The sequence below is a fragment of the Dunckerocampus dactyliophorus genome, chromosome 13, assembly GCF_027744805.1.
Source record: "Dunckerocampus dactyliophorus isolate RoL2022-P2 chromosome 13, RoL_Ddac_1.1, whole genome shotgun sequence".
Taxonomy (NCBI): domain Eukaryota; kingdom Metazoa; phylum Chordata; class Actinopteri; order Syngnathiformes; family Syngnathidae; genus Dunckerocampus; species Dunckerocampus dactyliophorus.
In genome coordinates, this window is record NC_072831.1 from 6,172,681 (window position 1) to 6,184,540 (window position 11,860).

At 46.7% G+C, this 11,860-nt stretch overlaps 1 protein-coding gene across 2 annotated transcripts in view; it reads right to left on the minus strand.

Annotated features, from left to right (window-relative positions):
• The window catches only part of apoba (apolipoprotein Ba), a 35,838-nt gene extending 27,704 nt beyond the window's left edge, over nucleotides 1-8,134 (minus strand). For both annotated transcript variants that reach the window (XM_054795476.1, XM_054795472.1), the window contains exons 1-5: nucleotides 8,017-8,134; nucleotides 7,485-7,520; nucleotides 3,102-3,214; nucleotides 2,867-3,012; nucleotides 37-184 (exon numbers count right to left, since the gene is read on the minus strand). In XM_054795476.1, coding sequence (XP_054651451.1) covers nucleotides 37-184; nucleotides 2,867-3,012; nucleotides 3,102-3,214; nucleotides 7,485-7,520; nucleotides 8,017-8,071 — 498 coding nt within the window. In that variant the 5' untranslated portion in view covers nucleotides 8,072-8,134. The remainder of the gene's footprint in view (nucleotides 1-36; nucleotides 185-2,866; nucleotides 3,013-3,101; nucleotides 3,215-7,484; nucleotides 7,521-8,016) is intronic.
• Between the last annotated feature and the right edge of the window lie 3,726 nt (nucleotides 8,135-11,860).

Below are 11,860 nucleotides of genomic sequence, written 5' to 3' on the forward strand. Positions count from 1 at the left end.
TAAAAATGATGGAGTGTCTTGTGAGGCAGTACAAACCAGGAGGCTGCTCTTTTCATCATCCATGGCTGGAACTATGAGAGCAGAGATGATTCCTCTCTTTACGTTGAGGATGTTCACTGGTTCTCTTGGCTCAGGATACAGCTGAACGCTGGTGATTTGTTCCACTGAGAACTTCAGAGGGTTCCTGGTTTGGTAACAATTAGTTAATATTAGTCACGAGACACTCAGGTCACGAGACGAGACGATACACAAGACTGGAGGAGACGAGATGATATCATTACAAAGTATAATGCAAAAAAAAAAAAGTCGATATATTGCAATCTACTAACATAATTTAAACTGCTTTACACTATTCTGCACTGTGCGTGTGTATGTATAAAAATCATATCACACCTAAAATTTGGCTAGCGTCATTGCACTGATCCACGCCTGGGCACAGTACGCTTGCCCTCCTTTGGCACAATTGGAAGAGGTGGCACAATTGCACTGCCTTAATGCGACCGCTCCGTGTACGTTCTTAATAGTAACTGACACAATTCATAATAGAAACTAAATCCAAAAACGAAATAATTAATGACATCTCGCACAAAGCAGTAAAACAGCAGAATAGACGCTTCTTCTCCGTTGGCAGGATTGGAAGATGTAGTCCGGGACCTGACACAATTCCATGCGTACGCATAGGCCTGTCACAATAACACATTTTCCTGGATGAGAATTGTCCTACAAATTATTGCCGTTAAATGATATTATTGTCATCATGATTTTCACACCATGTTTTCATTACTCTAATGTTAATATATGGCATAATAATGAAAGTACACCAAAACAAATTTCTCAAGAGTATTTAACATTGTACCTGGAATGTCAAAAGCTTTTAAAATAAATTTAACAAATAACAATAAAATAAACAAAAACAGAAAAACAACCCAATGAAAATAAAATGGACTCTCAGTCTCTTTTGATGTGAATCTGAATATTCTCAAAATACTAAAATAAATAACGTCTGTGTAGGCTCTCAGTCGTACAGGAGTTGTCCATCGAGGAAAAGGCTTCTTGAGACGTCATCTGTACTTCTGTGAAGAAGGTGTCGGACGTTTCGCTCCTCATCCAAAGAGCTTCGTCAGCGAACTAATAAGTGCTGGTAGCTTAGGCCTTAAATACAGTAAGAGTGGGCGGAATTGGTGTGCCAACACCCTCCTACTATAGGTTCCTTACACTAAGCCTGGGCGGAGTAGTGGTATAATTCTATCCTGCTATTAACACCTCCGATAAAAGGGAAGTGTCGCTCCCTGAATTGGGTATGAACGACTCTGATACTGGCTCGTTAGCATCTATTGTTCTGGCTCGGCCCTGGCTCTACCTCATTTGCAAGACTAAGAGCTGTGGGTTTCGGTCTCAGTAACCTGCTGAACACAGGGTCCAAATTAAACCTCAAACCACCATTCCGATTCAATGATGGGTTCTGTAACAGAACCCATCATTGTATCAGAGTCGTTCATACCCAATTCAGGGAGCGACACTTCCCTTTTATCGGAGGTGTTAATAGCAGGAGAGGATTATACCACTACTCCGCCCAGGCTTAGTGTAAGGAACCAATAGTAGGAGGGTGCTGGCACACCAATTCCGCCCACTCTTACTGTATTTAAGGCCTAAGCTACCAGCACTTATTAGTTCGCTGACGAAGCTCTTTGGATGAGGAGCGAAACGTCCGACACCTTCTTCACAGAAGTACAGATGACGTCTCAAGAAGCCTTTTCCTCGATAAAATAAATAACGCGGAAATACTCACAGTTGACATTGTGTCTTAATGCAGCTTATTTGCATTGACACTTCCTTGATTCACTGTTAGCAAGGCGTGTGGAGTACTCTGGTTACGTTTAATGAGGTGTAACATTTTGTCCGACTTTGTTCAAAGTATATGTTTTGGATGCAACAAAACGCGTTTGGTGCACAACGGAAGTTCCACCGTTTCGTATTATGTATTTCATTGTATTTGTCACAAACGTTATCAATAACGGGCTGAAATTGGCATCAGATGGTGTTTTATACACAACAGGCACAAAGAAAGTATTCGATCCTGTAGCACACGACACACACAGCTAGCAAGTCGTGCACTCGCTACTGCGTAGCGGCCCGCCTCTCCCCACAGGGACAAAGAGACTAAGAGGCTATCCACATGGAAACGTTTTCAAGTACTTTATCGTTTCAGCCTCTCATCCACATGGGAACGGCGTTCTGGGTGCCCTGAAACTGTATTTTTTTAAAACGGCTTCCAGAGAGGAAAAATCTGGGAACGCCGGCTTGTCGTTGCCGTGTATACAGGCCATACAAAAACGATGACGTCACCAACTCATTGTCACCTCGTCACCGTCATGTGATGACAAACCAACATAATATGTGAATATTTCGACATTTTCCTCATATTTTGTTGTCTTATACTCCATAAAACTCACAGAAGTAATTACACTTCTCATAAGTCTTCAAAAGCGGAAGACGACGGACTTACGTGCATGTGTTCTTTCTTCTTCTATAGTTTAGTGTGTCACGTGGTTCCGCCCTCGTGTTTGTTCACAGCACCACATGCAAGTGTGCTTGTGTTTTACATTGTTTTTACTCAGTGATTCCTGCCCGTCTGGATGCAACAATTGACTAATCCGCCACAGTATGGACGCAACTTTTTTTCAACACTCCCCAGAAACACCTCTGTTCATTCAGCTGTAGAACCAACACGCCCAGGTGAACTCTTGTCATCCAGCCGCACACCTTTAGCTCCGAAATAATTTAAACGAATACTTAATAATTACTTGCTTTTCACAGTAACCACAGGACGACAACAATCATCAATCGGCGGTTTTCTTTTACTCACTTCGCCATAGCTGCCCGGAAGGCTGTAGAGCCAGGTGCCTGCTTGTACACGGGCTGGCCCTGAGGATCCATGGCCGACACCTCACTGAGAGTACACTCCGTAGTGTGCATGACGTATCTACAAGTCTGAGGGATTTCAATCTCTACCTAAACGTAAAGCACAGAGAAAGTGTCAAAGTAAGACAAAACTAAAATAGGAGCGTTGCGCAATCCAGCGGAGCCACTTAGATACGTACCTTACAAGTCACTTTTGGGCCGTTCCTCAGGTTGGCAGTGCCCACGACACCATTCCTGCTCTCAGTGGTGTACTGGTACACATATTTCTTACTGGCCTTAAATCTGGAGGCCACTGCAGTGACAGGTTATGACTTGATTAGATCAATAACAAATACTTCAACATATAAACAACACATTCCAATGTGTTTGGACCTTAAAAGTTTGAAAGTCAAATCCTTTTATGCTAACATTGCTTGAAATGATACTGCCTGTACAGCAATCGCTCGCCGCGTTGCGCTTCGAATTTCATGGCTTCACTCTATCGCGGATTTTAAAAAATACATAAAATAATAAATCATGCTTTTCATGGTTGAATATTATTACAAAAAATATGGATATTTAAGCAGATTGTAAGTATTTTTTTTCCTAAATTAAGAATTTTGAAGCATAGAAATGGCAAAAATAACCAAAATGAAATATACGGCATTCAGAAGACACACACGTTTTGAGTACATTTACTTGTATTCATTTACAGGGCTGCCTTGACACATCCAATATGGCGGCGATGTTGATGTACGGTGTCCATAGTCATTGATAGGCGCCGCATCGAGTGTGTTTGTCTACTGCTGGGATACGTCAACATCGTCGCCATATTGCATGGTCAAGCCCGCACTGTAAATGAATACAAGTCATTGTACTTACTTTCATAAAGCGGCTTTCTACAAAGAAATGTACGTTAATTCGTCTCGTTTATACATTCACACACGCACTAATATACTTGGGAAACAGTTGGGCATCAAAAACAATGTGATTTTGATCAGCAATCGATGCGGCGTCTCTGCCTATGGTGATGAACACAATAGGAGATGGCACGAAGGAGATTGATTGACAATGGTAGACAGCCAATCAGGACGCATGGGCGGCTCAGAAGCGAGAGCGCGAACGCGCGACTTCCCACAGTGTAATTCTCCTTAAAGGCCCCCCCGTAGACCCACCACCTGCGGGGGCAAGCATAAGGGTCCGGTGCATTGCGTTTTGGGTGGCGGTCGAGGGCGGGCACCTAGGCGACCTGGTCTTCGGCGGCCAAATCTGGTTCTTGGGACATGGAACGTCACTTCTCTGGCGGGGAAGGAGCCCGAACTTGTGAGAGAGGTTGAGACATTCCGACTAGATATAGTCGGACTCACCTCGACCCACAGTTTGGGTTCTGGATCCAAACTCCTCGAGAGGGGTTGGACCTTGTTCTACTCTGGAGTTGCTGCAGGGGAGAGGCGGCGAGCTGGTGTGGGCTTATTAATAGCCCCCCGGCTCGGTGCCTCTGTGTTGGAGTCATCCCCGGTAAACGAGAGGGTCATTTCCCTACGCCTTCGGGTTGGGGAAAGGGTCCTGACTGTCGTTTGTGCGTACGCGCCAAACGGCAGTTCAGAGTACCCAGCCTTCCTGGAGTTCATCAGAGGGGTGCTGGAGAGCACCCCAACTGGTGACTCTGTCGTTTTGCTGGGAGACTTCAACGCCCATGTGGGCAATGACAGTGTGACCTGGAGGGGCGTGATTGGGAGGAACGGCCTCCCCGATCTGAACCCGTGCGGTGTGATGTTGTTGGACTTCTGTGCGAACCACAGTTTGTCCATCACAAACACCATGTTCCAGCATAAGGATGTCCATAAGTGCACATGGCACCAGGACACCCTAGGCCGCAGGTCTATGATCGACTTTGTAGTCGTATCATCAGACCTGCGTCCGCATGTTTTGGACACACGGGTAAAGAGAGGGGCTGAGCTGTCAACTGATCACCACCTGGTGATGAGTTGGATTAGATGGCGGGGGAGGATGCCGGACAGACCCGGGAGACCCAAACGTGTAGTGAGGGTGTGCTGGGAACGTTTGGCAGAGTCTCCTGTCGTCGAGTCTTCAGCTCTCACCTCCGGCAGAGCTTCTCCTGCATCCCGGGGGAGGACGAGGATATCGAGTCCGAATGGGCTCTATTCCGTGCCTCCATTGCTGAGGCAGCCGATCGGAGCTGCGGCCGCAAGGTGGTCGGTGCCAGTCGTGGCGGCAAGCCCCGAACCCGATGGTGGACACCAGAGGTCAGGGCTGCCGTCAAGCTGAAGAAGGAGTCCTATCGAGCATGGATGGCTTGTGGGACTCCTGAAGCAGCTGACGGGTACCGGCAGGCCAAGCGGCACGCGGCTTCGGCGGTGATCGAGGCAAAAACTCGGGTGTGGGAGGAGTTCGGTGAGGCCATGGAACACGACTTTCGGTCGGCCTCGAAGAGGTTCTGGCAAACCGTCCGGCGCCTCAGAAAGGGGAAGCAGTGCCCGGTCCACACTGTTTACAGTGGGGACGGGAGCCTGCTGACCTCGACTGAGGATATAGTTGGGCGGTGGAAGGAATACTTTGAGGCCCTTCTCAATCCCACTGACATACCTTCCCTAGAGGAAGCAGAGACTGAGGATACGAACGCGGACAGTTCCATCACCGTGGCTGAGGTATCTGGGGTAGTCAAAATGCTCCCCAGTGGCAAAGCTCCGGGGGTGGACGAGTTTCGCCCTGAATTCCTCAAGGCTTTGGATGTTGCGGGACTGTCTTGGCTGACACGTCTCTTCAACATTGCGTGGAAGTCGGGAACAGTACCTCTGGATTGGCAGACTGGGGTGGTGGTCCCCCTTTTCAAGAAGGGTGACCGGAGGGTGTGTTCCAACTATAGGGGGATCACACTCCTCAGCCTCCCTGGGAAAGTCTATTCCAGGGTGCTGGAGAGAAGGGTACGACCGTTAATCGAACCTCGGCTACAGGAGGTGCAATGTGGTTTTCGTCCTGGTCGCGGAACACTGGACCAGCTCTACACCCTTGCAAGGGTCCTGGAGGGTACTTGGGAGTTTGCCCAACCGGTCTACATGTGCTTTGTGGACCTGGAAAAGGCATTCGACCGTGTCCCTCGCGGTGTCCTGTGGGGGGTGCTCCGGGAGTATGGGATTGGTGGCGCGCTACTACGTGCCATTCAGTCCTTGTACAACCGGAGCAGGAGCCTGGTTCGCATTGCCAGTAGTAAGTCAAGCCTGTTTCCGGTGAACGTTGGCCTCCGCCAAGGCTGCCCTTTGTCACCGATTCTGTTCATAATTTTCATGGACAGAATTTCTAGGCGCAGCCAAGGTGTCGAGGGAGTCCAGTTCGGGGGCACTAGGATCTCATCTCTGCTATTTGCAGACGATGTGGTCCTGATGGCCTCATCGAGCTGTGACCTGCAGCGTTTACTGGGACGGTTTGCATCTGAGTGTGAAGCTTCTGGGATGAGACTCAGCACCTCCAAATCCGAGGCCATGGTTCTCAGTCGGAAAAGGGTGGATTGCTCCCTCCGGGTTGGGAATGAGGTCCTGCCCCAGGTGGAGGAGTGCAAGTATCTCGGGGTCTTGTTCACGAGTGAGGGAAGGTTGGAGCGTGAGGTCGATAGGCGGATCGGCGCAGCGTCTGCAGTAATGCGGTCGCTGTACCGGACCGTCGTGGTGAAGAGAGAGTTGAGCCGGAAGGCAAAGCTCTCAATTTACCGATCGATCTATGTTCCCACCCTCACCTATGGTCATGAGCTTTGGGTCATGACCGAAAGAACGAGATCGCGGATACAAGCGGCTGAAATGAGTTTTCTTCGTAGGGTAGCGGGACTCACCCTAAGAGACAGGGTGAGGAGCTCGGTTATCCGAGAGGAGCTCAGAGTAGAGCCGCTGCTCCTTCACATCGAGAGGAGCCAGCTGAGGTGGCTCGGGCATCTAGTCCGGATGCCTCCCGGACGCCTCCCTGGTGAGGTGTTTTGGGCATGCCCAGCCGGGAGAAGGCCCCGGGGAAGACCTAGGACACGCTGGAGGGATTATGTCTCACAGCTGGCCTGGGAACGCCTCGGTGTCCTCCCGGTGGAGCTGGAGGAGGTGGTCGGGGACCGGGAAGTCTGGGCTTCCCTACTGAGACTGCTGCCCCCGCGACCCGGACCCGGATAAGCGGAGGAAAATGGAATGGAATGGAATGGGCCAGGCTCGGCCTGTATCAGGGCTGTAAAAAAAAAAAAAAAGCACGAAACTTGCACTTAAAAAAAATAAGGAGAACCGCGATGGAGTGAGGGAACACTGTATTCAGATGTCATCAGTCATGATGAGCAGCTAACCTTTGGACAATATGTGTTGTCGTACACAAAATAAACAGCACAAAGTTCACTACAGCTGCCGGTTTCTCTCTATAGTCGCTCAGGCGTTTATTAGTTTAGCAGAAACATTGCTGATTTCTCTCACAACTGCCAAGTTGTCTCCAAATGCGCACAATTAAGAAACGTAAACATCTGCTTCTTCCAGCACATGTGTTGACGTTGACATTGTTGATCAGGATGTTTGGAAGCAGATGCGTTGACATCAACTTACTTAAACAGGTCGACGTGTTCTCCTGGATGACTTGCTCTGAAGAGGAAAACAACACAGCGCATGGACATGAATTCACTTACTGGTGACCGTTCACACCTGTTGAGATCTATTCATGCTGACATGCTGTGTTATTTGCTATATGGAGACATTTCATATTCACATCTAATACACATACATTGTATGAAAAACGTTCATCATATTAACAATTAATTGTGAATAGATTTTTAAATAAAACATAATTACAATGAAATGCATTTTAAAAATACATACTTTTAAAAGATATGATATGTAAAATATATATTCCAATTAAAACATGAAATTAAACAAATAAAATGTGTATTTATACAGTATATGAATGTAAAAACCTTTTTTCCCCCAATTTTGTAATTCATTTCTGCCCGTGTTCGGACTTTACGGGGGATTAAAAGGATACTCGTGAGACCAAAACATCCCAAATCTACCAGGAAGCCTTGTTTACCTTGTTGAAGACGCCTGCATGTGCGTACCCTGTGGGAACACACTGATTACTTACGAGCAAAGGTGTAACTGCTCAGCAGCATGAACAGGTGCAGCTTGCTGTAACCCATCCTTTGTCCTCCCAGTTGTTGTTTGAAAATGATGAAACCAGCATTTCTGTGTGCCACTTTTCTAAAGTGCAGTCTGGGAGAGGAGTACAAAGTTCAAACTTTGATTAGCAGCACAGCTTGCTGCTTGGTAAAAAAAAAAGAAGAAAAAAGGCTCTTTCTCTTGTGTCACTGTGACAAGGAAATGCGATCCATCGCAGGCCAGAAATGATTAAGGCCCCTTTTAATTAGAGGCAGGTCATCATGCAAAGTACGGTATTGATTTGATACCAAGCAAGCAAGCGGTTAATTGGTTAAGTAGTCCTTATTTTTAATTGGAATATTTCCATAGAGCATAGAAAACCTGTTTGCCACCTTGGAAATATGGTTTTTAACATTATTAGAACCCCCAGACATAAAATAACACCTCGATATCGCCTTTACTGTATACTCGCACCCGATATAGCAGACGTAACAGAAAATAAGACAGACAATCTTGTGTGTTGCTGTGAATGTATTCCTATGGCGCGGACGAGCAGGGACATCGGGGGTTCAGAGTTGAATTTGGGTTACGGCCACGTGTGTTTTTGTTAGGGGTGTTTTCATTAGGGATTACTGCGCCTGTTGTGTGATAATGCAAATCCTGCAATAAAAGCCTGTGGCTTCCGGTGATCAAGACTGGTGCTTGTGTGTCTCACCAAACATTACAGTAAGAATACAATAACAAGAATGCATCTTCTGAATGCCTTACATTTGTACTGTAGTTCATTTAGACATTCATATGCTTGACAATGCTTAACTTAAGCCAAAAATAAGTACAATTCGGAGTGCAAAGTGGCGAGGGATGACTGTATTGTATATGTAAGCTGCTTTTATGTTATTCCTTCTGCCTAAGTAGCAACAATTAGTCCATCTTGAATCTCGTTCTCTTTCCAGCCCATTTGGATTTGTGTTCCGGGTCCACCTGCAGTGGGGAAGAGCGGCGCGTCTCAACAGATTTGTGATCGCTACAAGCTGCGTCACATCCGACTGAATGAGGCAATCTGTCACCTGGTTAGACGGCTCTTTCAACTCAATTAGTTGACTTTTTTTGCACACTAAGGTGTGGGGAAAAAAAACAGTTTACACGACAGTACACAAAGGGATGTCCCGATCCGTGTCCCGACCATTCACATGATTTAGGAAAGGCACGTAAATAAACCTCGGACAACTTGTATGGCACTTGCACATCATGTCGAAAAAGAGTTCAACATTTCCATCAAATACAAGTGGTATTTGTGGTTCCTCGTTACGTCGTGGTTACGAACGCGCTCCCATAAATGAGTTTAAAACAGGATTTGGGGCCGTAAATATGGGATTTGCTTGAGAACTCGCTACAACGCAGCTCTAGAACACACGTGCTAAATATTGGCCGCACTTCACCTCCATCGCTAGACTGTCGCGACCATCGTTAAAGACAAAAGGCCGTATTGTAACGTCTACCCGGACGTAAGGATGACATGCAGGTGGTCGATCACCAATCTCTTTCTTGCAAAAACAAGAGAGCTACAACCACGCCAAAACAACATCTTTCAAACGGTCCTCACTGCACACAGTGTCACGCATCAGATCACGTTCACAGACAGTAGGAAATCATAACATTACACGTACAGAAACTGCCAGGTGGCTCCAGTATCCTTGGGCATATTAAAGGATCTGCTCAGATAAACACGAGAGAAAACAGCTAATTAGCATAATGGTCTGTATGTAGTGTTGTATGTCCACATGCTGCATGTACATGTTGATTTAAAGGGGACCCACTATGCTTTTCCTCCTTTCTGACCTGTAAATGTTGTTACACTATTTTATTCTTGTGTTAAACGATGCCAATGCGTCAGATAATGAGGTTTGCGCATTTGGAAGTGAGACCTGAAAGCAGTTTCGGACGGCTCTGCACGCTGTTTTTACAGTTTTTTTTAACACGGAGTCCTTCGTTATATGGGCATGCCCAGGCAAACGCTGTAGGCCTGCCCTCCCCCCGCTCTGCTTCGCTCTGATGTTCTGTCAGCCCAGGAAATATTTGTTCGGGTGTGCCTAAAGAGGCACGCATCGGGCAGAGGTGGTTGAACGCCACTTCACACGGGACTGTTTTGTGAACATGAGCCAATACGAAGCTGGACCATCCACCAAACTGTTTGCTGAAGTCCGACGCCTTTCAAACGTTACCTGGTCGTGTTGAAGAGCCAGAACAATTTATCAGTGTCCCAACTGTGTTTATTTTGTGTAAGCAATCGGACAAAAGGGGTTCAGCAGCTGTCCGGAAGTCCGGAAGCGCTTGGGAGTGTGACCAATCATGGCGGAGTGTGCTCGGCGGGAGGTGTACCTGGTGGAGGGCAGGGGTGAGGTAATTTACACAGTTGGGCGGGAGGCAGGAAACACTGCAGGAAGTGCAGAGTCTGGAAGATCTACAAAGCTTTCTGTGCGGGTTATCGTGTGTTGCTGCTCTAGAGGAGTCGAAAATTAGTATAATAGGTCCCCTTAAGTATTAATTTAGGTATTAGGTTACAATTTATACTAAAATTTGACTTCCAACACATTGAAGGAATGGAACCTGAGGACCACCTGGAAATAAGTCTGAAATGTAAAAGTGATCACATCCATGCCTATGATGAGTGCATGTAAACATCCGCCCACACCTGATTTTATACACCGCTCTTTCCACATGTTGCTACGTTGCGGCGCTGGTGTTTCTTCTCCTGGGCTCCGTCTCTTTAGTCACTAAAGTCACTGGGCCTCATTCATGAAACGTTCTTACGCACAAATGTGTTCGTAAAGCCTTCTTACGAAGATTTTTGGCATTCACGAAACGTGTTCTTAACTCACAGTTCTTAGATCTAAGAACAAATTCTACGAACGCTCAGGAGGACTCTTACGCACAAGCAAAGCTTGCACTTTCAATGCGCAATCGCCCTCATGATGGATTTTGCAACCTGATCCCAAAAAATGTAGTGCAAATAAAATATCCCAACAATTATTTATCATCAAAACAACTCAAATATGCTCCATCGATAAATATATATTCAAATCCCAATTCATCAAAAAAAGGGATTTCACAATTAGAATATGTAAATATTTTCTGCCAATTAAGTCCCATTTAAATTGGACTGACTGTGCACCTGTGCCAGACACTAACCATGGCAGACCTTCTTCTAGAGTACCTGGCTGGACGTGCGCTGCGCAGAGAGAGAATGTGTAGGGACTGTGTAGATTTATTTGCTGAAAGCGACGAATATTTGATGTCCCGCTTCAGGCTTCCCAGGGTAATTTTGATTGAGCTGTGTGACACGTTACGGGACACTTTGGAAGGACCCACAAACAGATCCAACCCAGTACCTGCTCACATTCAGGTGTTGTCAACTTTAGGCTTTTTAGCCGCAGGGACATTCCAACGGGAAATTGGAGACCGAGTTGGTGTGTCGCAGTCGTCCATCGGCCGTGCCATTCCACGTACCCTTGCAGGAATTATCAATCTTGCTCCACAATACATCCGGTTCCCATACACACCAGAGGAAAGGATTCCCATAAAAACTGGCTTTCATTCTTAGCAGGCCTGTCCAACATCATCGGTGCCATAGACTGTACCCACGTGCGCACCAAAGCTCCATCGCCAGATCCATTTCCCTACCTCAATCGCAAACGGCATCACTCACTTAATATCCAAATAATCTCAGATTCGCAACAAGATTGTGAATGTTGTTGCAAGTTTCCCTGGAGGTACACACGACTCCTACATTTTCCGAAATTCCTCCGTTGGAATGCGCCTGAGTCATGGCG